This window comes from Corylus avellana, chromosome ca6 (assembly GCF_901000735.1).
Source record: "Corylus avellana chromosome ca6, CavTom2PMs-1.0".
Lineage (NCBI taxonomy): Eukaryota > Viridiplantae > Streptophyta > Magnoliopsida > Fagales > Betulaceae > Corylus > Corylus avellana.
Genome location: NC_081546.1, coordinates 11,602,352 through 11,628,619, shown reverse-complemented (window position 1 = coordinate 11,628,619; position 26,268 = coordinate 11,602,352). Strand labels below are relative to the sequence as shown.

General features: G+C 37.3%; 2 protein-coding genes and 1 pseudogene across 5 annotated transcripts; 2 read left to right on the top strand and 1 right to left on the bottom strand.

Annotated features, from left to right (window-relative positions):
* The first annotated feature begins 2,038 nt into the window (after positions 1-2,038).
* Positions 2,039-3,969, top strand: LOC132185180 (probable inactive receptor kinase At2g26730; annotated as a pseudogene).
* Positions 3,970-5,353: 1,384 nt separating this feature from the next.
* On the top strand, positions 5,354-7,018 carry LOC132184011 (probable aquaporin TIP3-2). Its single transcript, XM_059597491.1, has 3 exons — positions 5,354-5,672; positions 5,757-6,010; positions 6,431-7,018. The coding sequence occupies exons 1-3, from the start codon at positions 5,543-5,545 to the stop codon at positions 6,815-6,817; spliced, it is 771 nt and encodes a 256-aa protein (XP_059453474.1). The 5' UTR covers positions 5,354-5,542; the 3' UTR covers positions 6,818-7,018.
* Positions 7,019-7,285: 267 nt separating this feature from the next.
* On the bottom strand, positions 7,286-18,623 carry LOC132184010 (uncharacterized). Of its 4 annotated transcripts, none has more exons than XM_059597487.1 (7): positions 18,418-18,623; positions 17,177-17,607; positions 15,770-15,889; positions 15,590-15,643; positions 14,233-14,396; positions 8,061-8,237; positions 7,286-7,953 (listed from the first exon to the last, which is right to left on the bottom strand). In XM_059597487.1, exons 2-7 carry the CDS (start codon positions 17,570-17,572, stop codon positions 7,743-7,745), a joined length of 1,122 nt encoding a protein of 373 aa, XP_059453470.1. In that variant the 5' UTR covers positions 17,573-17,607; positions 18,418-18,623; the 3' UTR covers positions 7,286-7,742. The 4 variants fall into 4 exon arrangements, with proteins under 4 accessions (XP_059453470.1, XP_059453472.1, XP_059453473.1 ...); XM_059597489.1 differs by having other exon boundaries at positions 17,177-17,373; XM_059597490.1 differs by lacking the exon at positions 18,418-18,623 and having other exon boundaries at positions 15,770-15,845; positions 17,177-17,329.
* Positions 18,624-26,268: the final 7,645 nt, after the last annotated feature.

The following is a 26,268-nucleotide window of genomic DNA, read 5'->3' as shown; positions in this document are numbered from 1 at the left end:
CCCGATGCCCGACCAACTGGACAAGTCAGCCATGGAAATCGGGGGGTAACTGTTGGGGATAAAATCCACTATGGGTCCCACTATCTCTCAACAACCCTTAATTATCTCATAAGGTCCTACGTTATCTCAACTACCTCACATTATCTCCCAACTATTTCAATTGATTCTTCAATCATCTGAAGGGAGAAGATCAAGGAAGCAGTTACAGAGATAAAACCCTATAAAAGAGAACTCAAGACATAGGTAAAAGGGATCGGTCATTATTTCTCAATACATTGCTAGCTCCGGCTACATTTTGACCCTATATACGACTGCTAACTTAAGCATCGGAGGGTCTACGGGGCCTTCCCCGTAGACCCCTTTGATGCTCTTATTATTTTGTAGGAGCCCGAAGGTCGTTGATTAGAGACACCTCGAAAAACGTGAAGATCACACCAAACGGAGACTGTTAGATCCAAAAAATGCTTCAACACCCATGAACGATTGTTAGTCCAAGTCGCTTAAGGGAATTGGCATGGGGATTATCAACAAGCCCATAAACATAAATTCCTATTAACAACTATCAGCTCAAGTTGTTCAAGAGAATTGAGGGACTATTGGAGGGCCTAATTACCAACGATCTCCTAATGAGTCAAACCACCAAAGGGCCTGTCAGGCCACAATTGAAAGGCAAACTAGGATGACAGTGCATCGTTAAAGAGTCTAGAAGGCTTAATAGCTTGTCGCCCAAACAATCAGCAAGGATCCAAGTGCATTGTCACAAAGATATAATGTCCAACAACTAATTTTTCACTCCACCAATTCAGCCAACGGCTTGCCCACTCCTAACAAACATAAGGAAGAAATCTCCATTTTATTAACAAATTACTAGTGAAAATTCATAAATAGAACAGAGTGGCTTTCACTTAGTTACGCCTAATTAGCTTGCTGAATCCACCATTCCACCATTCCACCCATGGCAAACCCTCTAATCTCCTTCTCTTGCAAAATCCTCTCTTAATGATCGGTGTACGGTCATTATACTAACAATACAGTTTAGATATTTTAAGTCTTTTCAATACCGTTCAAAAAGAGTTAAATGGTTGAAAGTGTTCAATTATGTTACAAGTGTGAATAGTGGTCTTACGTTATTTATTAATGCTTGAAAGTGGTTAAATAGTACTTTAAATCAATATGGAAGAATGTAGGTTTGCCGTGACCTAAGCAGAATAAAGTAAGCTTTGCCTAGAGAGAAAAACAAAATTCCAAATATCTTTGAGGCTTTAGACAATCTCTCACTCTCTCTTTTTTTTTTTTTTTTTAATTGGCACAATCATTGGTCTTCATTGGCATCATTGCACATGGTTAGACCATTTTAGACAATTAAAATGGGAAATTTTTTATGTAGAGGCGATTTTGCAATTATCTCTTTGAAATTTAAAAATTTTTAATGTTTGTATTCTTATATTTTAGTCTCTTTTAATTACACCCTTGCATAACATTAGGGTTGATGGTAAAATTATAACGGAATGGTGTAATAAAAAGAGGTTAAAACATAGGATATCAGCTTTGCAAATTGTTAAACTTCTTGAGTATGATTGCAAAAGCGCCTATACTTCAAGGGTAAGTGAAAGTTTTTCCTTTTAATTTTGATCAATTTCAAATACACTCACTCCATCAACATGTTAATAATAATAATTTGACTTTTGGTCCGCATACATGAGCAGTTATGCTCATTAAATAAATGTAATAAAACTTAATTAACTGGCAAGTCGATTCCAATTGATTACAATATCTATATAGAAACCTCATGCTTGGTTTGAGCTGGCATTCGCAACGAAGTCCAAATCTCTCATATTTTTTTGGTTTATGTAAAGAAAAAAACACATAAACACTCTTTGTTACTTACGTTTTTGAGTATAATTAACAAGTTTTTCCTCGCACACTTCGTCAAAACTCTGTTATAAATCATATAATAGAGACAACATATGACTTTATGCACTACAATTTTCATCCCAGAAAAACAGTGCCTTGTTTCTTTTTCTCCATCTATTTCAACATGAATTTGGCTCTAAACATAATTCTAGTATCTGTATTTTCATTGATTCAGTTGCCCAGCATCACTATATCCATTGAGGTTCAGCAGTACCACCCAGAAGAAAGAGATGATTTGCTGCAGCTGAGGGATTCTGTCACTTCCAATGCAAATTTGCATCATAATTGGACCGGACCACCTTGTATCAACAATCAGAGCCAATGGGTTGGCATTGTTTGCTCAAACTGGCATGTTTTCCACCTTGTACTTGAAGGAATTCAGCTCACAGGTTTCCTCCCGCCTACATTTCTGAAGAACTTAACTTTCTTAAGCAAACTCAGCTTTAAGAACAATTCAATCTATGGTTCTCTTCCAAATCTCACAAATCTCATGCACTTGGAGTATGTGTTGCTATCAGTTAACCGCTTCTCTGGGTCAATTCCTTTGGATTACACTAAGTTGCCTGTGCTAAAACATCTGGAGCTGCAAGAGAATTATGCAGATGGGCAGATTCCTCCTTTTGATCAAACAACACTGACGGCTATCAATGTGTCTTATAATCATCTTGGAGGCCGGATTCCTGAAACGGGTGTGCTGCAAAGATTCTCTAGAAGCTCCTATGATCATAACTCGGATCTATGTGGAAGCCCTTTGGAAACATTATGTCCTGCTCCATCTCCTGCTCCTGTCATTCCACCGCAGGACAACAAGAAGAACAGTCTCAAAGAATGGAGTATTGCTTTGATTGTGACAGCAGCTGTCCTGGTTCCTTCACTTGTCATGCTAGTTTTCTTGTGCTATTGCAAAAGGGTGCTTGGAGAAGAAAAAACAGAAAGGAAGCAGCAGGCAGAGGAAATGCCGCATGCAGAGAGAACAGAGGATTCTGAAAGGACAGTGGAGTTGCAATTCTTCAACAAGGAGGTGCCAAGCTTTGACTTGGATGATTTACTAAGGGCATCTGCGGGAGTGTTGGGGGAGGGGCAACTAGGCTCTACATATAAAGCAACAATGGAAACGGGTCCTGTGATTGCAGTGAAGAGGCTCAAAAACATGAATGACTTGAGCAAGAAGGAATTTGTCCAGCAAATGCAGCTGCTGGGAAAAGTGAGGCATGGAAATCTTGTGGAGATTCTCTCTTTCTACCATTCAAGGGAGGAGAAGTTGGTTATATACGAGTTTGTCCCAAATGGCAACTTGTTCGACCTTTTACATGGTGAGTTTGATCACTTCTTTCCACTAATTTTAATATATATATATATATATATATATATGAAGGTGTTAATTAACATCCAAAATATGTGATTAATTGCTAGAAAATAGAGGAGTTGGAAGAATACCTTTGAACTGGTCTACAAGAATGGCAATCATCAAAGGCACAGCAAAGGGTCTTGTTTCCTTCATCAATCCTTGCCTTCTCACAAGGTTCCCCATGGCAACCTTAAATCATCCAACATCCTCATACATTGCAGCAGCCAAGGTTACCATTCTAAGCTGACAGATTTTGGCATCTTACCCCTCCTGCCTTCTAGGAAATCCTCTGAAAGGCTGGCCATCAGCAAATCACCGGAGTTTTCTCAGGGAAAGAAGCTGACACACAAAACTGATATCTATTGCTTTGGACTAGTGTCACTAGAGATCATAACTGGCAGGGTGGCTGGTGATACTTCAAGGGGAGATGGCAGGAAAATTGATGATCTTTCGGAATGGGTCAAAACGGTAGTGAACACCGATTGGTCAACGGACATATTGGATTTGGAGATAGTAGCAGCAGCAGAAGGGCATGATAAGATGTTGAAGCTCACAGAGATGGCTCTTGAGTGTACAGAAATGGTGCCAGAGAAGCGTCCAAATATGAGTGAAGTGTTGACAAGAATAGAAGCAATCGAGCAAGAAAACAGAGAAAATGACTAATTGAGAAGAATAGAAGCAATCGAGCAAGAAAACAGAGAAAATGACTAGGGCAATGATACTATAGAAATGCTCATAAGAATGTTGAGAAACTCTTGACGGCATTTGCACTTTCATTGAGTAGGTAGACATGGAAAGAGCTTGTAACATTTATTTGAATGTACCCATTTACATAAATAGCAGCAATTATTGTTTATTTATGCAAGAAGGTCAATTTATTGGATTCTAATTTCCTACGATTATCAAATTACGGAATTTAGGTCATTTTCTTTATATCGAAATGATTAAAAAATCCTACTTACTAAAAAGGTGACATGTTACAATTGAGAATTAAATATATTTTTATTAGTTTCTTACTCTCTATATTTTAAAAAATCTTTCAGCAAAAAATTTGTCTTTTGCTTTTCTAAAGAAGAAGCGTCTTCTTAGAAAAAGTGAAGAAAGAATATTTTCGAAGAAAAATTCTTTTTGACTGCCTCGATAACATGCTACAATTTTAATAGGTGGCATTTTTCAAGCATTTCGATGTAAACAAAATGAATTAAATTCTGTAATTTGAGAAATTACTACAATTTTTTTTTAAAAAAAAAAAGAAATTATGTTGAATCATAATCCAACGAATCCTCTTCGGTGTAAACAATTATTTAGGACCACGCTTATGGTGGACTCAGAGTCTAACTTGATTCATGTGGATAAAGTACTTTGCACGAAATCGGGTTTAACCGACGTGATTGGATACATGAAATTACGGAATTTAGGTCATTTTCTTACATCGAAATTATTGAAAAATGCTACTTATTAAAAATGTGGCATGTTACAATTGAGAATTGAATATATTTTTATCAGTTTCTTGAGAAATTATCTATATTCTAAAAAAGCTTTCAGCAAAAAAATTTGTCTTTTGCTTTTCTGAAAAATAAGCATCTCAGCAAAAGTGAAGAAAAAATAATTTTCTGACAAAAATTCTTTATAACTGCCTCAATAACATGCCTACAATTTTAATAAGTAACATTTTTCAATCGTTTTAATATAAAGAAATAGCCTAAATTTTGTAATATAAGAAACTACAAATTACAGAATCTGCCGACGAAGTCAGAGTCTAACTTGATCCGGGAGGATGGAGTACTTTGTATGAATCCGGGGGTATAATAGATAGGATTGAATACACCAAATAATCTTCTCATGTATAACTATAATCCATATCCAGTCCAGGACAAAGTTAAGCTTGTGTCCAAACGCATCCGTTTGGATGTGGGGAATACTTTCAAAGCAAGAAATAGATAAAGACTGTACCTTCCAGCTGGAATTGGAATCAATTGTTAATACATCTACGTGTCAACCTCGGCGCACGCCGTGCCGCCATGTGTCCTTCCAACCCCATCCCCCATTTGGCCGATTTATTCAGTTAACTTCCACCTTTCAGCCATGCAAACACTCTCACCCACTCTGCTTTCCTCATATCATCTCCTCCTTCTCTCCACCATTTTCATTCCGCCAGCGCAGGGATAATCATCATCGGCGGGATTTTGCTACGAAAGTACTGTGGTTGTTCGAAAAAGGCTTCAAAAAAAAAAAAAAAAGAAGAAGAAAAGAAGTAGTATTTATTTGTTTCTTGCCATCATGCCACGGAGATATGCGTTTGGGAGGGCGGAAGATGCCACCCACCCTGACACAATGAGAGCCGCCTTGTCGGAATTCATCGCCACTTTCATCTTTGTGTTTGCAGGGGAAGGCTCTTTACTAGCTCTGGGTAATTATATATCTTCAGTTGTTTTCTATCCTCCCTAGAATTTATGGTGTTTGTATAAAATTCATGTGGTTTGTGTTTTGGCAGGGAAGATATACTACAAGGATACAGGGACGACGCCGTCGGAGCTAGTGGTCGTCGCGCTGGCGCATGCATTCTCCCTCTTTGTGGCAGTGTCAGTCAGCATGAATATTTCCGGCGGCCATGTCAATCCTGCCGTCACCATGGGCACCCTTCTCGGCGGAAGGATCTCCGTTCTCCGCGCCGTCTTCTACTGGATTGCCCAGCTTTTGGGCGCTGTTGTGGCAGCGCTCTTGCTCAGGCTTGTCACCAATAACATGGTACAACATGCCCACTTTATTATTTTTATTTTAAGACGGGTATCCATGCCTTCTCTTCATTCTGAGACCCCAACTCATGAATTGAGATACTCTAAAAATTTTTCTAAATTTGAGATTCTCAAATTTATATATCTTACATCTCATCTAAGCATTTATGTTACACCATTTTCATGCAGGATTTATTTTAACTTATTTTAGACGCTTAGATATGAGATTTATAAATTTAAAGAAAATTATAAGGATCATCTCTTTTTATGGATGAGTCGGAATATGCTTTTTAAGTTTTTTTATTAAACGGACTAATTTTTGCATAACACAACTTTTTATTTAGTAAAAACACTTTTTGGAAGATCTAATTTTTCTTTTTTTAAAAAACAAATGCTGAAATTATTGTTATGATGTTTTTGGTGTTGATTTCAGAGACCAGTGGGGTTCTCCGTAACGGCAGGTGTAGGGGAGTGGCATGGGCTTATATTCGAGATCATTATGACATTCACGCTGGTTTACACTGTTTTTGCAACTGCCATCGATCCCAAACGGGGTAGCTTGGGGACGATTGCGCCGCTGGCGATCGGCTTCATTGTCGGAGCGAATATCCTGGCGGGCGGGCCGTTTGACGGAGCGTGCATGAACCCCGCCCGAGCTTTTGGCCCGGCTTTGGTCGGGTGGAGATGGAAGAACCACTGGATCTACTGGGTTGGTCCCCTTCTAGGCGGTGGCTTTGCAGGCCTAGTGTATGAGTACATGGTGATTCCCACAGAGGTCCCCCATCACACCCACCAGCCCTTGGCTCCTGAAGATTACTAGTTTCGGCCTCTTGTTTCTATTTGTAATAAAATTGCATGTGGTTTAGGCCTTTGCTTTTGTTTGCTATCTCACATCTATGTTTGGTTTTATTTATATGTTTAATTTATGTTTTGGGTCGGAATCTTCTTAGTTTATCCATTGTCTGCAAGTGTTGTACTTGGTTACTTGTTAATAAAATGCAAACCTTGTTCCCTTCAGTAACTTTATGCTCCAGATCATATTAGTGCTGCTTTTGTTCCCCCCTCTGTAATTTCTTTTTCCTTTTTCCAATGTATTGCTTATGAAAAAAAAAAAAAAAAAAACCTCAGGTTAAATATACAAAGGCTAGTTTTTTCTGTAACATATATGGTTGATAACTGAAGGATTAGAATCATTTTGGCTGCTTCCAGAATCACAGTAAAATAGTTGATAGCATACGGATAACGTCGGTAAAAATAAAAAAAATCATTAGAGAGACTAACAAGGAAATTCTACAAAAGATTTAAGGCCAACTGGGTATAAATTTTATCACTATGATACAATGAACTGAGTAGAGTATAAATTCTACAAAAGAATGAATTGCTCAGAGATGAGCCAATCTACCATTGTTTCTCCAAGAGTGGAAAACAAAAAATGCGTAACATTGAATGAAGGGTGCAAGTAATAATTGTTTCACAGAGGGGAAGAAAATGAAATCATTTTAATACTATTTAGCAATGCTATTTAGTAGATTATTATAAGCAAATTATTATACAACTGAAATGACGTAGCAATAAAATTTAATGATTAATTATTTTTTAAAAAACTATTTCTTGTTAATCTAAAGATTAATTCTTATTGCCCGTCATCTCAATTGTATAAGAGTTGTAAAATTATCTACTAAATAGCATTACTTTTAAAATAAATGAAAACAAACGGGTATACACGATTAGTATCGTGTTATGTGTTATGTTTGGTTATAGAATCTGGCAACCCAAGGAGCAAGTTTGGTGTTGTGAGGTGTTCTTTGGTTGGCAGAGTAATAATCGGACCAATAACAGGGAGAGAGTGTATCAGCAAATTTCCCATCAATGTAGATGCAAAATGGTAGCCAATTTTCACCCCCATTCATTCTTCTCTTCCGCTCTCTTGGGTATGCCAATGGTGCCTGCACATACCTGCATTACATCCAAGCCAAAACACACACATGAATCGGGTATATGACCAAACAAATGGCATGCTGGAGACGAAAGTGGGTGAGGAGTGAAGCAGTGAGAAACAATACCTGATACCATCAACCACAGCATCCCAGCAGAAATGGGTATGACCAAACACATGACATGCAGATGCACTCCCCTGGATTCCATGTATAGACCGTATGCGAACCTCGAGATAATCGGAGCCAATGATTTTGGGGAGCTTGGGATAGAATAGCATCCTCTTCTCTGGACATAGCTCTTGCCTTTTGAAACAAGGTATGTAATCAGTTATGAGATCTATGCCTACCAGAGAGATTAATAGGACACTCAACTCACAAAACAAAATAAGTGATCGGGTTCAGGGGTTATTTGACAACGTTAATAATTGGCCAAATCTATTAGCCAGGATGTTTAAACTGCCTCATTCAGTAATGCTATTGAACTTCACAAGAACCGCTGTAGCACGAACAATATGATGGGAATAAAGGCACAGAGTTGCACTAAAAACACAACGAAATGAGATACAAGGCTCCACTTGAGGTGGGAGTCAAACTGCAGTACAAAGACAAATGACCATAGCTAAAACATAACTCTAACAAACTACTGAACACATAATGCTACACTACATCAGTTACGTAACCCACTCAGCCACGGTTACCCTTCATGTTGTGCACGATGGCCCCAATAACTGCTTATTTCTATGTTTACTACTTCCCGGTTGTTCTCCTCTGTTCATCCAAGCCCATGGTCCAAAGAATTTCTTAGCTAACTTCTGGTGAGCTCAACGGAACACAGTATTTTGATGGTACGCCTGGAGCTTCGAATAGACCCAGGTGTTGTTTGGTAAACACCACAACACTGTTCATGAGTTGGTGAAAAAAATGAGAGTACTGACTAGTATAGAAAAGTGAAAAGGTGGTATTAAAAATTGGGAAAGTTTTGTTTTGTAGTGATTTTTTTATTTGAATAGTAAAAAGTGAATGATGTGATATAAAAAGTGAGAATATTTTTATGTTGATTTTTTTGAAAAAATGAGGTGAATAGTATTTGAGAGTGGTGTGATGTTTACCAAACAACACCCCAGTCTCCAACATTAAAGTTGTCATCCCTCCTATGTGAATCGGCCATTTGCTACATGCGGTTGCAGCTCCTAAATTAGCTGGTAATCCTGCATTAGCTGTTGAATCTCCATGGGGAACCTATTGTTCTTCTCTGACCTGTTATGCTTAATAGAGTGCAAATAGTTCCCCTCCAGTTAAAACGTATCTGGTAATGATTCAAATTGATACATGTTGCAAAGGTCCCGCGTGTGGTCCTGTGAGGGCAAAATCTTTGTCCTGCCACTTGAATTCCATTGTCAAAGTTCTTCACCTGTAGAGTACTGGTCCGAAGCTCTCAAGCCATTGAACACCCAAAACGACATCCAAGCCCTTGAATGACAGGCCGGGAAGAGTGACAGTGAACCCAAAATCTTGGAGTTGCATGGCCACCCTTTCATACTTCTCGTTGCATTCCAGACCCTCCCCATTAGCCACTCTTATGGTGAATCCCATGGTTGTAGTGACTGGAAGGCGCGTAGTAGTAGAGCAACCTTAGAGTGGATAAAATTAAGGGTAGATTCACTATCAATCAACACCATCACAGGTTGCCGATTGATATAGACCACTACCCACACGGTTTCTGGTCTCATCCATCCCGTTAAAGCATGCAACATGATTTCTAGAAGTTCCGAGACACCTTGCTCTTCGTCGTTACTGGTTGGGCATACTTGCTCTTCCTCGTTATCTTCAGCTTGCCATGCTGGGCCACCTTCACGCAAGAACACTTGGGGAGATCTACACCTGTGCCCTGGCATAAACCTTCTGTTGCAGCTGAAGCAAAGGCCTTTTTCCCATCGTCGTTTCAATTCTTCCCACGAAAGCTTCAGTGCCTGAACCTGGTTTCATAGCTGTGGATGCAGGAAGGCTAGCCTTTGGCAGTGAGGTCATTTTATGCACCTCGAGCTTGTTCTGTTTCTTCTTTCGAGCCAGCCTTTTGTCCCTCATGCACGCCACCCCAAACGCCTCTCTCAGAGTTTTTGGTTTAGCAGTACGTACCTCCGCTACTATTTCTTCCTTCAGTCAACCCACAAATGTGTCTATCAACACTTTTTGCAGAGTCTTTCGAACTTGCGTTGATACACCCTAAACGTTCCATGTTGCATAATATGTGAGAGAGTTTGGAAGAATGAGCTTTTTGGTTCGAATGGGGTGGGGGTTCGGAAGAATATTAGGAGGGGTTAGAACATATTTTCAAGTCATACTAGGTTTGAGGTGAGAGATGGCGCCTATATTAGATTTTGGCATGATCTGTGGTGTGGGGACAAGGCCTTAAAGGAAGCCTTTCAATATTTATATGGCATTGTTTGTGTGTAGAATGCTTTAGTAGCAGCTCACTTGGAGTAATCTGGCGACTCAATTCAGTGGATTGTAAGCTTCGTTAGTGTGGCTCAAGATTAGGAGGTGGATATCTTTGTCTCGTTCTGCAATTTGTTGTACTCAATTAGAATGAGACGAGATGGTGAGGACAAGCTTTGGTGGTTCCACTCCAGAAAAGGGCCGTTCACTATTAGCTCCTTCTATGGCACTCCTTTCCCATGGAAGAGTATTTGGAAGCCTAACGTTCCCTTTGAGGGCAGCCCTTTTTGCTTGGTCAGCGACTCTAGAAAAGATTCTTACTAAGAACAATCTTAGGAAGTGGTATAGCATTGTGATTGATTGGTGTTTTATGTGCAAGATGAATGGGGAGTCCGTAGGCCATCTTCTCCTCCATTGTGAAATAGCTTGCGCCTTATGGAATGCCTTTTTCAGTTGTTTTGGGCTGTCTTAAGTGATGCCTAGTAGTGTAGCTAACTTGTTTGCTTCTTGGTGGACTCATCGTAAAACACAAAGTGCTGCTATGTAAGATGGTGCCTTCTTGCCACTTCTGGTGTTTTTGGAGAGAAAGAAATGACAGAAGTTTTGAGGACTGTGAGAGGTCGTTGACTGAGCTCGAGTCCTTTTTCTTTTTAACTCTATATGCTTGCAGCTGCATCTGTAGCTCCCTAGGAGCTTAGTTTTTATAATTTTCTTCTTTTTTTCTCCTCCTACCTAGGTGTTTCTCCTGCAAATTCCTTGTGTCCCTAAGTAACCCTATTTTGCTTTTAATGAAATTTCAATTATTCATACAAAAAAAAAAAAAAAAAAAAAATTATGGCATGAACCATTTGTATGATTTTATTTTCTTTTTGGTAAATGAAGAACACCATAGACACTCTAATATTACCAGGAGCACCACCAAGACTGTCCAACCGCTGCCGCTAACATCATTCCACCAATTTAGCAAGTTCACTATCACTGGAACCACCACCCACCACTGTAGCACCACAACATAGATCACAATTACCATAACTAAGATTTGAATACAAACCATCAATTCCATGTATATTTCCCCAATGCCAGCAGTATCACTTGCAATACTACTGCCTCCACTAGAACCACCAGTTCTGCTACTATCTCAGTTTAGCCAACTCCTAAAACTCTGCCATCAACGTGTTCTGCATATTCAACATTACCAAAAAAATTTGCAGTTTGGCATGGGTGCTAGTGCTACTCTTTTCAGAAATTCCCAACCCAGCTGCCTGTTCTACAAGCAGGAAGAGGATGAAAGTTTTGCAGAGCTAAAGTTAACTTACTAGGGCACTCGAATAAAAAGAATTCATAAGATGATTGGTACCAGTCCTAATCCTTACGTTAAGCTTGGTCTGACCTCAAATACAAGCCAATGACGAGCCATGCATGCTTTAAAGATTTCCAACAGTGAATCCCAAAATAGTACAAGAGCCAATAGCGAAATTCCAGGCAACTATATCAAGTTTTTTCAGCCTTTCTTCAAGGATTCAAAAATATTTTTCTTGATTTAACACTATATTTTGTTCAAATTCACATTGAAAACATAATGCAAAAAGAGCAAAGTGAGTACGAGCGAGTCTAGAAGTTTAGTGAGATGGTCAATAATGTGATTCCTATTTGGAGATATGTATGACCAATTTTCGGTTGAGGCATGTCTTCTTTTTATGTTTTTACTTAAGGTCATGTGCAGCTGGTTTAGTTTTCTTCAAGTTTGTTTGATTTTAAAAGGCCAGGGGTAATCCGATACTGGAATTGGCTGTGACAATCGCAAATGAGTCTTATTTTGGTCCTAGATCTTTATTTACTGCTGAGTACATTATAGCTTTTTCCTAGTCAAACTAACTAAATAGTTTTCTCTTTTTTCTAGCCTATTACGGAAAGGTGTAACCAACAGCTTATACATAACCTAATTGTAACAATTCAGGGCAGTGTTAACCACATCTATAATATTCCCCAAAAGGGTCAAAGTTATTATTGGATCTACCTAGATCCACTCCAGTCTTACCTAGTACATAATCAATTTGAGACTCAGCACATTAATGCCTTCATAGTCCACCCATCCAATGTGAGACTCAACTTTCACTATTCGAGATATCATTCCTTCACTCAAATGCCTGATATCCTCATCAACACTCACATTATGTTGCAATACCCAAGCACCACATGATGTTACTAGATTAACTTTACTATCATTAGTAATGAATCATGAAAGCGTTTAGAGCTCCCTAAAGTCACTTAAGTAATCCAGTCTCATCTAGTACACAATCAATGGAAAACTTGGCACATACATGCCTTCATAGTCCACCTATGTGAGACTTACCTTTTACAATAAAGGATATCATATACATATTCTGTCAACTGGGACAAAGATTAGAGAGGTTTTCCAGTAGCTTTTGAAGCTATAAGAAAGTGTGCTTAATAGGTTTATCTTGTCCTTTTCTTCTTTCCATTAATTTTCAACCGTGCTGTGACACAATAAACCAACCCCGAATCCAAATATTTTTCATTCTTTTTCTCTAACTCGACCTGTAAGATGACCTCCATAACACCCCAAAACAGTTATACACAGATTCACCGATTCGAATAATCCTGCAACTTCAATTTGGTTTGCAGCAGTTAAAATGCCATCAAGGTTGAATCCTTTTGAGCCAATTTTAAACCCAAATCCCTTTCCCATACTTTAGAACTTCAAAAAGTACAATCTTTTCCCCAAACTTTACCACCAATTAAACCTACAAACACACTGCATTGCTATTACTGGAAATGCAAATCTGCCCTTCATCAGATCCTCTCAGAATTTTCAACTATGGGACAATAGGGGCCCCCTTTTAAAGGAAGAGTTCTGAATTTTCAGCCAACCATTGGCAAGTAGGATATTGTTTCCATATTAAAAATTAAAAGAAAATAAATTAAACGACACGCGCACACACACACACACACACATATATATATATAGGAAAACCTAAATACATCTATATTAAATTGTAAGATTTGAAACTAAAACCTACCCCATCCCCACTCAACCTCTTTAGTACCTAAGCCAAGGCCCAAGGTGAGCAAAGCATACACAATCATGGTCCAGAAGAAAATGCTACACACACTCCCTGACGTGGCAGTAAAAATAACCATTAGATTTTGGATGGATCACTATTGAATTTTGTATCCAATTATGATTTTTATTGCCACATCAGGGAGTGTGTGTAGCATTTTTCCATGGTCCACTGATTGATATTTCCTCCACAAATGCGTCCAAACCTAAAAATTAGCCATAACTGAAATGTTGTAGAGTAATATACTTACATGAAGGCCTAAAAATTGTATTGCCCAAAAATGAAAAAGAGGGGCTTCAATACCAAATCCTATTTCAGCAATACAATACAACTAAAGACATACCAAACAGAAAAATGGATTGTAATAGCTGGAATTTTAACAGGCCTCACAATGAATATGTGCCTACTGAAGGGACTACATGTAACCAAGAAAGGGAAACAAGCAATGACCAATCACCTTAGCGTGAAAGCCATTGCATGTGCAGCCATTTTCTTGCTTACTTTCAATCGCACGTCTTAAAACTCTAGTTTTGGGCAATCAAAATAAGGCCATGAAGAGGGTCTTTTTTCAGTACAAAAAAGTGGGTAGTGGGGAGTACTGAATCCAAAATGACTAAGATTATAAACATTGATTCTGATAAATGTGCTAAACAGCTAGTAGTATAAGATTCTTAGAACCTGGCCATAACTACAATCAGCACATTATCCAACTGTCCAATTTTACATGAGAAGGAACCTATTCGAAGAAAATTAGATGTTCAGAAGAGTGAATAACTGACCTGGGAACGAAGTGAGAAAATGTGATTATGTGGCTACAAGTCCTCTGGATTTCCTTGATCTCATTCAGATTGTTTTCGTTAATTGCATCGAAGTACAAAGCAAGGGAGGTATCCCCATTTGAAAGCTCCCCAGGCCACTTACATGCATGAAAGTCCTTGCATGCCTACATGAGAAATAAAAAATATAGGCAGATAACCATTTCATAATTAGAGGACCTACTGTTATAAGCCAGTCAAATGAAAACCTCAATGATGTTAACCAAGTAACCAAATATAATATATAAATAGATCGATACAGGAAGTGAAAACAGCCCACAAAAATAAATTCAAATAACATTATCTATATCCAGCCTATATGCAATGGTTTGTGGAAATGGCCATGAGGGCCATCTTTTGACACAGAAATGGGTGCTCGACGCAGCTGGTCCATGAATTCTGTATGGGATCCTGCTATATTCCATCATGAGTAAATAATATAACATTTATGTTTATGGATGTTTGGGTGCTGACATAGATAAGAAACATAAAACGTTCAGAAAACGTAAAAAATGTATAAATTTATCAACAAAAGTGCAAAACACTCATATAAGTCTACAAATTTTGGTTAATAAAGATAAACTTGTTTTACCTCTCCGAAAAAGGGTCAGACATAGGTGTTGTATACTCAAGTGCCAGTCATAGATGTTGTGTACTCAAGTGTCCAACACCCCAATTTCAAATGGGATGAAGTGTCGCACAAATAACAGCCTCTATGGCAAGTAAATCACCAAATAAACAATCAAAAAGCAGCCTCTATGGCAAGTAAATCACCAAAAAAACAATCAAAAAGAAGAATACCTATAAAGATGACCACTTAGAATGATGACATTCTCCATAAACAAACATAAGTCTGTAATTTGTTTCACATGTGCTAATTAAACATTTTGTTTGGTGTCCAATTCATCTTTTATTAATAAAAATGAAAAGAAAGGGCGCAAAGAAGCAATTTTTTATTTTTTTTTGGGTTACTCACTATGGAGCTTGTTGGATGCAAAAAGATTTTCTTTGAGAACCCAAACAATCTAGGAATGGAACCTTCATTCCAAACACAACTAGTTAGGCACCATGAAAATGTTTGGCACATTGCTTGTTCTGTTTAATTATTATGCAGTAGGTGATTATTATTTTCACTGAAAACACTAGGTCTGCTGTTTGTCCTATTAAAATGTTCTTGGGTCCAAGGCTTTCAACATCATGTACTGCACATAGAATAAACCAATAGGAACCTATATGGAACAAGTCATCAAGGGGCTAAAACTGCGAAAAGGATGTAAAATGCACATGAAAACCCTTACTAGTAAGAAAGAAAGTGAATCACCATCTCCAAAGACGGGATGTAGAAGCCAGTTATATCCTTCTCTCGATCAAAGCTCTGCAATACAAGAGTGTGTGTCCATACATAAATGCATAATTAAGCACCCGATGGAACCAGTCATGAATGATAGAGTAGCTAAAAACTGCAAAAAGGATGTATAATGAACACCAGTAAACCAATCACCTCATGGTACCAGGAGAATAAAGGAATAATTCCCAAGCCATCTATAACCATGGGATTGGTCTCAACTCCAAGTCCTCTACATGCATCAAGCAATTTATTTAGCTTTTCAAGAGAATCATCCTGAAAATACAACTCTAGATGCTGAGACGATTTTTTCCATAAGTAGAAAGTAAGCATTGAAGTATCATAAAAAGAAATTGAAGAGTGAGTATTAACAAGAACCACATTGTGAAACAGATGCAGTTAATGTCATTACTAAGCATTCAAAGATGAATGAATACAAGAAAATCCCAGACTAGAGAGAGCAATTTTCAATGTCTATCTCATAACAGAACTACACATCAGATGACGCTACATTATGTAAAAGGTTCAACGAGAAAACTAACAGAGAGGGAGAGGGGTGTATGTGGGGAGGTTTATAAATAAATCAAGGCTTCTAAACAAAACAAGCAGTTAGTCTAAAGAATCAGGTCCAGATTGTTAAGATTCTCCTACAGAGTTATTTAATAATCAAGGAAGGGGAGCTTAAGTTTAGAAAGGGCTGGCTTTTAGATCAAGCGGAACCCAAATTGCATGAGTGTTAGCTTTCTTAGGCGCCCCACCAAGTAAGATACACATTGGAGAAATTAGAGCTTTTAGTAATAAGTATGTAAAACAAAAGCATTTCGCTCAAGCTAGGATAGTTAATAAGCTCTCTCTGTCTTTCACCAGCCTAAAGAAGCAAAACCCAAGCTTTTAGTTTCTATTTCAATCAGTTGACAAGCCAAGCTAGAGGCTGACAAAATAATTGAGAAAAGGACGGTACAGAAGAGATGATGAACAGTTGAAACAGCTTCATCAATATTGTTCAACAAACACGACTTGATACCAGTTCTCTTTTTTTTTTTGGTGGGATTGGGGTTCCACTATGAATTGTTGCAATATGGACTAACAAAAGCACACCACATTAAAAAATAAAAAAGAAACGTCCACACAAGACAATAAGGATTAATGTGGTTTTTCCAACTCCATACCCTCATCTATGGGCAATGCCAACTAAAATATATTATTTTTACCACTAAGCTACACCATTACACTGATAAACAAGCTTAAACATTGTCAAACACCAGACTTACAGGGTTAATAATGCTTAATTCAAGCAACTGGATTCAATATCAACCAAACTGAGCTAGAGTATCCCAACATTTGATCCCATTTGGCTCGCTCAGTAACTCATTCAATAAATAACATACACATTGATAACCTGATAAATTGCTAAATGAGTATTCATGTGTACATGCATAGATACACACGCAAAGGAAGACATATATAAACCTAGTACATTTTCAGCTATTAAATACTTAAATTTAACAGATTCGGCTGATTGTAGAGGACGCAAAGTCCTAGCAAAGAAATTATGTTTCTTACATTATCTTGTCCATCCCGACACCAAAGATCATGGTTTCCTGGTACATAGAAGACATGCTCAAATCCATCCTTCAGGAGAGACATAGTCAAAACAAAGTTGTCATATGTTTCTGCCACATCACCTGCAACGAGAAGAACATCTTTCCTGTGTCTCACAGTTGACAGGGACTTCACCCATTTCATGTTCTCTGCATAGTCTGTGTGCAAGTCAGAGAGCACAAAGACACTCAAGCCAACAGCATCTCCAGAAGTAGAAGGTAGTATTTGAGGCCGTTTAAGGCAACACCTTCTTATTCCTCTTTTGAATTTGCTCAATGAAATGTGTTTGGAGAGAGAGTTCAAACTCGGGGGTTTCTGAGATACACTCAGGCAAGCAGGGATGAACCTCACTAACATGTGTAAAAGTGTGAGACCGACCAAACGCCTTCGACCTACAATATGCAATTGTACATATATTCTATTCAAAGGCATCAACTGACAGACAAATAACTAATCACCAGCTTTTCACACAATGCATGAATAGCACTACAAATTAAGTTAGTTTTTTTTTTTTTTTTGAAGGGCTTAAAGAGAGAAAAAAACAGTAGTGAATGAATTAAACTAGTTAGTTGGCCATTAGCTTTTTGCGCTAGCTAAGTTTTATATCGGTTTCGTTTGATCCTACCTATACATAAGTACATAAATGCATGCGTGCGTATGTATGTATGTTTGTGTACATATGTATGTATGCATGTATATCCCAAATAGCTCATATATGTCCTAGTTTTTCTATTGGCAAAAAGAAAGTAGGGGTTTTTGTCACCAATTACATGATATATCAATGACATACAGGTTCATGGATAATTCAGAAATTGTAATTTGATATACTTTCGTTTTCCACACTTTTTTTTTCCTTGGCTTAAAATTCTTACTTTTTTGAAACTAAGTAACTTGAATTATATCTGGGTTAAGGTAATCGATTGCTACTTATCAGAAGCTTGAGGCCATAGTGCTTCAGAACTGAGCCAATGACAAACTTTTGGTGGATATTATCTGTGCCTGTGAATCTGGATCAATGTAATTATACCCATTTTGTTTCCAAGAAATTTGAGCCAAACCCACAATGACTGATATCTAACACTTGATAGCGTAGGCAAATTACCCACCGAACCAAAATGCAATCAGAAAATATATAATCAAAATTAAAGACCTCTAAACTTGAACGTCACTTTGAGCCATAAAGGAGAGTGGGAAATGAGTACCTTTGGAGAGTTTTTCTCCCAATCTTTTTTTCCCTCTTCACAAGAAGCAGCGTTGAAGAGCTGGTTTTGTTTTTAGGCTACTTGTGCATGAGCATCGATTATATCCATGGAGAATTAATTTTTTCTATTTTTCTATGGCCTTACCGGCAAAACGGATTTTGAGAGGAGAAGTTTGAAGAGGAGAATGAAATCTCGTACGTCCGAGGAGAAAGGAGAAACGTTTTGATTAGCTGGCTAGGCTCAGTCTATAATTATACAGGGTAAAACCCAGATGACAATGTCTCTCTCAAACTTTCAGTTATGATAGTATTCCCTTCAAACTACTAAAACATTGTCAATGTCCCCCTAAGACTAACAATAAGACAAAAATGCTCCTATAAATTTCTCAATAAGACAAAAATACCCTTATAAATTGAAAAAAAATAATAATTTTTTTAAAAAATGAAAAATTTTAATTTAAAAATAATATTTTTTTAAAAAACAATTTTTTTAAACAAAAATTTTTAATTTGTTTTTTTTAAAACGGAAATTTTTATTTAAAAAAAAAAAACTATTTTTTTATTTAATTTTAAAAAACAAAAAAAAATACAAAATGAAAACGAAAATTTTCAATTTTTATAAAAAAATAAAAAATAAAAAAAATCGAAATTTTTTTAATTTTTTTCTTATAAAATTGATTTCTTTTTATTAAAAAAAAAAAGGCCAACGTTCGGATTTTTTTTTTTTTTTTGTTAGTTTTAGGTTTTTTCTAGAAGTTTTAGTTTTAGTTTTAGTTTTTTAGTTTTTTTTTTTTTTTTTTAGGGTAATTTCGTCATTGGGGGAACATTGACAATTTTTTGTAGTTTGGGAGGGATATTATCACAATTGAAAGTTTTTTTTTGGGGGGGGGGACATTGTCAATTGAGTGGTAGTTTAAGGGGGTTAAGTGGACTTTCCCCATAATTCTATTTATTTTTTAAGGATAAATGCAAAATCGGTCCATGTAGTTGGCTTAATTTACAAATCACTCTATGTGGTTTAAATTATAATTTATAGGTCCCTAAGGTAAAGCCAAAATAACATTTTACTCCCTAAACTCATTTTCCGTTAAATAACTTAACAAAAACGGTTTCATTGCCACCTCAGACCCAATAAAAATAAGGTTCGTGTGTTTTTTTTTTTTTTTTTTTACTTTTAAAAAATTATAAATAAGTTTTTTCACGTCATTTTGAGACTCAGCACACACTCCACGTCAAATTAAATAAACATAATCCATTTATATCCCCATGTGCCGCCATCATCTTCATCTTCCCCACCGATTCATTGTCCATGCTGTCGTCTTCATCTTCCCCACCAATTCTTGTGTCCATCTCTGGATAGGCTGTTGGGTTTCTTAGCACGACTAAAATCACCACCAGAGAATCGACAGAAACGTCATGACGATAATTAAGCCACCTTGCTTTAGAGCCTTTTTACTTTCGCTTTTAAGATTTTGGGCATCTTCGATCTATGAGTTACTCTGAGATTTTTTGGTATCTGCGTTTTTGGAGTAGTGCTTTTTTTGGCAGTCTTTCTATGGAAATTCAAATTTGTTTTTGGTTTGAGTATATCTACTAAATCTGCTAACAACATATGCAATATTAGGGCATGTATAATTTGTCAAAACATCAAAGTATCAATGATTTGTGTAAATTTTTCTCGCAAAACACCAACATTGTGACTTTTAGTCAAGTGTACTTTTGAATCATATGGTGTAGACATGGGTAGATAATCAAAGTGTTCAAATCTTTTAAGCATCTTTCAACATAATATGTAACATCCCCAGCCCGTTAAGGCTGAATTTGCCACTTTTCTTCTTTTACAACAAAATTTTTTTACAAAAGATTTATAAGGTCTATCAGAGTGCTTATTACAAATTATTGGATAATATATTTCCGCTCCCATTCTAGACTTGTATTCCAGCTTGCTACTTACCTAAGAATAAGAAATAGGCCAAAGGGGGCCCAGTAAGCAAAATCCACAACCATAAATAGTTTTACTCTTTGTCCCCAGTTTGAAAAAATGTTTTCACAAATAAATATACAACCAGTCATATATATACTATTACATCTAGCAATAGATCATCGTCATAATTCATCATTATAATTCATTGTTATAAATCATCAATGCATTTATAATGATCATCGTCATAATTCATCATTATAAAAATAAAACATCATTATAATTCATCGTTACAAATCATCAATGCATTTATCTTTAATTATTATCTCATAATAGGGCCTATGTACATTATTACCCCTGTGTACGAGTGTTGTGGGTCCTTATGACCATGGCACTGAACTGTGGCCTCAGCCATGCCCGACCGTCAATTAACTCTTATTGGTGCACTCAACGGTTATGTTAATTGAATACCACCTTCTTGCATAGCCTCCTTCAGTGGTTTCGCCTTCATCCGAGTATCGGTACCGAATTCCTCTCATTCTTACTTGTCTTGGGGCCAAAAATACTCTCCTCCATACATGTGCCCTCATTTTATAAACATTCATCTCATCTCTTGTACTTCTCTTGATGCATCTTAGGGCAACATGTAGGAGAGTTTACCATCATTCTTTTTTTTTATATATATATATATATATATATATATATAATCATCATCATTTCTCAAGTTTCTTTTCTTAAAATGTAAACTTTTTCAAATATAAACTTACTGTATTTAGAAAGAATTTAAAAGAAATAGAAGCTTTCTAAATAATTCATTTAGAAATTTTTCATGCATGCAACATATCTTTATGATGGTAAATAAAATAATTATTTACAGTTTAATACAAGAATATATAAATAGTATGACATGAAGTAATTTTAGAAGAAGTAGTGAATTTACTTACCTCTAGATTGAGGCTATGAGCAATCTTTAAACTGCTAATTAATCATCTTAAAAAATATATCTTGTTGTTCCATTCTGTTTATTCACAACTAAATTAATAACAATTCACGAAAATCAATTAACTCCCCACTACCCAAAAGTCAACTAAAAACAAGACTTTAAACATCAAACCCCCAAAATACCACTCACGGGTTCTTCCAGAAATTGATACCCAACAATCAAGAACAACTCATTCGACTAAGCCTCAAGAAATCTAACTAGGAATTACCAAAATCAAATACTCTAGTCTACTCCTTTAGGGAAGTTAACACATTAAAATCCAACCCAAAACATCTTATAACTTAGCCCAAAAATAGAGAATCAACTCCCAAAACTAATTCAAAATCCTCAAGAGTGAAACCATCCAATATTAGCCTGATTAAATCATAAGGTTCTCATCTAAGACCTATTACTCAACTTAAAATCAAACACCCATAGGTAAAGGAAGAAGAATTTTACCTTTGAAGAACCCATTTTTATTATTCTGCAAATCTCTCTCTTGACCATCTTCTCAATCTCTGTTTCTCCCTCTCAACATCTCACCCTCTTTCTCTTTCTCATGCTTCTCTGTCCATCTCTCACTCTATACCAACATCTCTCATCCCCTGTCTTCTCTTTCTTACATCCGTAAGGCTCTCTCTCTATCTTCTCGTTTCTTGCTCTCCATTAGGTAATAAAGCAATGAAAGTAAGTGAAGGCAAGAATATGAAAAGAAAATTCCATGCCGCAGGGTAAAAGAAGGAAGGAAGAAAAATGAAAGGAGTAATGAGTGGTAGTAAGTGGCGTTGGGAAAAGGTGGGGAAGAAAGGGGTTGGCGTGTTGGTAGAAAAATAAGAAAGGAAGAAAAGACAGTGGGTGGGGGCTTATGGTAAAAGAGAGGAATAAATAAAGGAAAAGAAAGAAAATGGTGTGCATTATACATGAAGGGGTCCAGTCCTATATAATAAGAGATGAGCATTATTAACAACACATTGGGTCCAATCCTTATTAAAATTATATCTAATCTCTTCTAAAAATTCTCACACCCTTCTTCGTTTGCTAACACCAAATCAGCTATCCCTTAAAGCTAACTTTCCTTCAAATGTATAATATGTATCATTATACCATCATATCTCTTAAAGTCACCAACTAAATTATCAAGTTATAATCTATCCTAAACCTTAGGATATAATGATTTCAAATAAAAATTCATTCCTATGATACTCATATAATCCATAAATTCTTTAAGAACAAATCTCATTACTTAATATAAATATTAAAATAATATTATCTTCAAATTAATATCTTTAAATGATGATTTTAAATCTAGGGTGCTACATAATATGTTTGAGATAAAATAATACAATCATTATCTCTTATAACTTTAATGTCTAAGATGATATTAGATTTACCTATGTATTTGATATCAAAATTAGATATAAGAAATTTTTAGGTCCATGCACAACATCAATGTTAGTTAAAAATAAGCAAGTCATCAATATATATATATATATATATAATGACACTTTCATTATTGTAAAACTTTTATTTTTTTTTATTTTTTTATTTTTGAGAAAATGATATATTTCGTTGCTTACGAAGAGCCTTGCTCAGTGTTTACAAGATCCAAAATACATAAAGGGAAATTGTCAGTTCATAAAGTCTCCTGTTGAACATGAAGTGCCAATTTGGGCAAACAATGAGCCACACCATTTCCTTTGTGTTGAACATGATTGACTCTCCACTCCATACCTTGACGTAGCATGTGTTTTGCCTCCTGTAGGATATGCCCATACCGCCCCAGCCATAAATTTTCATTCCTAAGGACATTTACAACCTCCAAAGCGTCCCCCTCAAGCACTATTTTCCTAGACCCAGTCGTTGACTAAGCTCCACCGCCTGCCTTGCTGTTAATGCCTTTGTAGTTGCCGGATCAGAGATGAAATCCTAGGTCGCACAAAATGCAGCTAGCAGCGTTCCTCCATGATCCCTTATTGCTATCCCATACCCATCTTCTTTTGTGGCACGTCTAAAGAGGCATCCCAATTAATTTTTAGAAAGCCCTTTGGTGGTTTCTGCCACGTAGCAGAGATTAGGTGAGTTCCCAAATTGCTCATCACCAAGCTTCTATCAGCTTTTGCCCTTTCATATGTTTCCAGTTGGTCTCGTGCCTGGTGGACAACTACTGAAGGTGCTATCAAAGATCCCCCAAAGATAAAGGCATTTCTCCTAAGCTACGGCTGACGTGCAATAATTGCAAACAATTGGATCTCTTTGGGGTCCAGCTTTCCAGCCATTTCTCCAAAAATATCAGTAAACTCCATGGCAGTACTGGTACTCTTCTGCAACTTCTTCGTGCTCTCCAACCAAACATCCTTCGCTAAACTACAACTCCATAGTATATGCCCCATAGTTTCTGTTTTCAATCCACAAATAGGACAACATGAATCAGGAATGATCTTTCGGTGGTGAAGATTTTCTCTTGTGGCTAAAGCATTTTTATGCGCTTTCCAAAGAAACAATTTGACCACTGGGGGCCCCCTCGAACATTCCAAACAGTTTTCCAGAATCCTGTCATTTTGCCTTCATTTAAGCCCAAACCTCTGCCTCACATCTCCAACGATCTCACCAAGTGATAGGCACTCCGAACTGTAAATAAGCCATTCTTGGTATCCTTCCAAACAACCTGGTCCGGCTGTCTACCTGGGCTAATAGCCAAGCTACAACTTCTCAAGGCCTCCTCTACAATAAACAAATCATGGATTCAGCCATAGTTCCACCACGAGGTTTGCGGATCAATTAAGGCATTTACCTTAGCATCACGAGGAAGCCCCATGATTGGAGACTGAATAGAATAAGTATGTGGATAAGGGATCCAACGGTCCCCCCTGATTTTAATCGATTCACCATTTCCCACCCGCCAAATTAGACCCTCCTTTAACAACTTCATCGAATTCCAGATGCTGCGCCAAGCAAATGGTGGCTTTGAGTCCAACACCAAATCCAGAAAGGATCCCCTTGAAAAATATTTCTCCTGAAAAATCTGTGCTACCAGTGATTGAGGTTGATGAAGAAATCTCCATCCCTGCTTTGGAAGAAGAGCTGTATTAAAGACCTCCAAACCCCTATACCCCAAACCTCCTTCTTCTTTAGACAGGCTCATGTTCTCCCAACTTAGCCAAGCTGTTTTAGATAGGTTCTCCTTATGTCCCCACCAGAACCTTGCTATCATAGAATTTATTTTTTTTGCACAAAACCTTTGGGAACTGAAATATACTCATCATGTAGATAAGGATTGCCTGAATCACAGCCTTCAACAGCACTTCTTTCTGCCTGAGATAAAAATCTCTCCTTCCACCCATTTAGCCTGTTCCAAATACGTTCTAGGAGACTTTGGAATGATCGGGTACAAGACCGTCCCACAAGAGTAGGGAGACCCAAATATTTTTCATAGCATGAAGTAGCTCACTCCCAAGACTGCAAGGAGATGTTCACGTGTGCCTAACTTCATGTTTTTAAAAAAAAAAAAAAAAAAAAAAAAAAAAATTGAGGTCTTGTCTATATTGATCTTTTGACCCGAGGCTTTCTTGTACACCATCAGTATCTCTTGGACCTTAATCCATTCGAAAATATTTGCCTTGCAAAACAACAAACTGTCATCTGCAAAAAAGAGATGACTAACTTTAGTGCCTCCCCGAGTAATTGGCAGCCCCAATAAGCCATGATTCATGTTATCTCTCGAAATCAGGTTACTCAAACCTTCAGCTTAAAGAATGAAAAGATAAGGGGATAAAGGGTCCCCTTGTCTTATACCACGAGTTGAAACCATATGCCCATGAGGCTATCCATTAATCAAAATAGAATATGAGACAGTGTTGACACACATCATAATCAAATTAATCCAATGCTCTGCAAACCTCAACCTCCTCATAGTCTCCTCCAAGAAAGACCATTCAACTCTGTCGTAGGCCTTACTCATGTCCAACTTGAGCGTCATATACCCTTTACGACCCCTCATCCGTCCATTCATAGTATACAATGCCTCAAATGCAACCAAGAGATTATCAGTTATCAATCTCCCTAGGATAAATGCACTCTGGGAAGGGGAGATGATCTGAGGTAGCACCACCTTCAACCGATTAGCTAAAACTTTTGCAGAAAGCTTGTACACCACATTACACAAATCAATCAGTTAAAAATAAGTCACACTAATAGGGTTCGTTTTTTTTGGAGTTAGAGCGACAAAAGTACGATTAATAGCAGGGTCAAAAATACCTAAATTTAAAAAATCAAGTACTTCTCCACATACCTCTCTCCCCACTATGGACCAAGAATTTTGGTAGAAGCCTGCAACAAAACCCTCAGGTCCCGGAGATTTAAACAAATGCATTTGCCCGAGAGCCATCTCCACTTCTGCAACTGTAAAAGTGGCAAGAAGACGCCCATTCATATTCAAATTAACTCTCCCCTCCAATCCCTCCAAGCATTCATCAATGGCTCCTTCACCTCCAGAGGAAAATAATTGTTGATAATATTGAATGAAAGCTGTCTGTATGTCTGACTCATTAGACCATTCCCTGCCAGCTTCATCAATAATATTTTCAATTCTATTTTTCCTTCATCGTTGGGTAGCCCAAGCATGAAAGTACGAGGTATTCCGGTCACCCTTTTGATACCAAGTTTGTTTCACACGTTGCCTCCACTTTAGATCCTCTTGTTCTAGCATCTTTTCAATCTGCCCTTGGGGTTTTCGAATTTCTCCCTTATTATAAGGACCCTCCTATCTCTGTAACTCCTCTAAAAAAGCAGTTTGCTTTTTTATGACCTGCTCCCCATTTGCCAATTTACCTTTACTCCAAGTTTTTAATACCCCCACGATAGTTGTCCAATTTTCTCTAATAGCCCCCAAACCTCTGGTCGTCCCAACCTCATTCCTACATACCTCTTCTATTAAGCCATGGTAGTCTTGT

Coding starts and splice junctions, on each gene's coding strand:
- LOC132184011 (XM_059597491.1), top strand. CDS start 5,543: ATGCCACGGAGATATGCGTTTGGGAGGGCGGAAGATGCCACCCACCCT. Junction 5,673..5,756: donor AGGCTCTTTACTAGCTCTGG/GTAATTATATAT, acceptor GTGTTTTGGCAG/GGAAGATATACTACAAGGAT. Junction 6,011..6,430: donor GGCTTGTCACCAATAACATG/GTACAACATGCC, acceptor TGTTGATTTCAG/AGACCAGTGGGGTTCTCCGT.
- LOC132184010 (XM_059597487.1), bottom strand. CDS start 17,572: ATGTTAGTGAGGTTCATCCCTGCTTGCCTGAGTGTATCTCAGAAACCC. Junction 15,644..15,769: donor TATTCTCCTGGTACCATGAG/GTGATTGGTTTA, acceptor CTTGTATTGCAG/AGCTTTGATCGAGAGAAGGA. Junction 8,238..14,232: donor TTTTCTCACTTCGTTCCCAG/GTCAGTTATTCA, acceptor TTGTTTCAAAAG/GCAAGAGCTATGTCCAGAGA.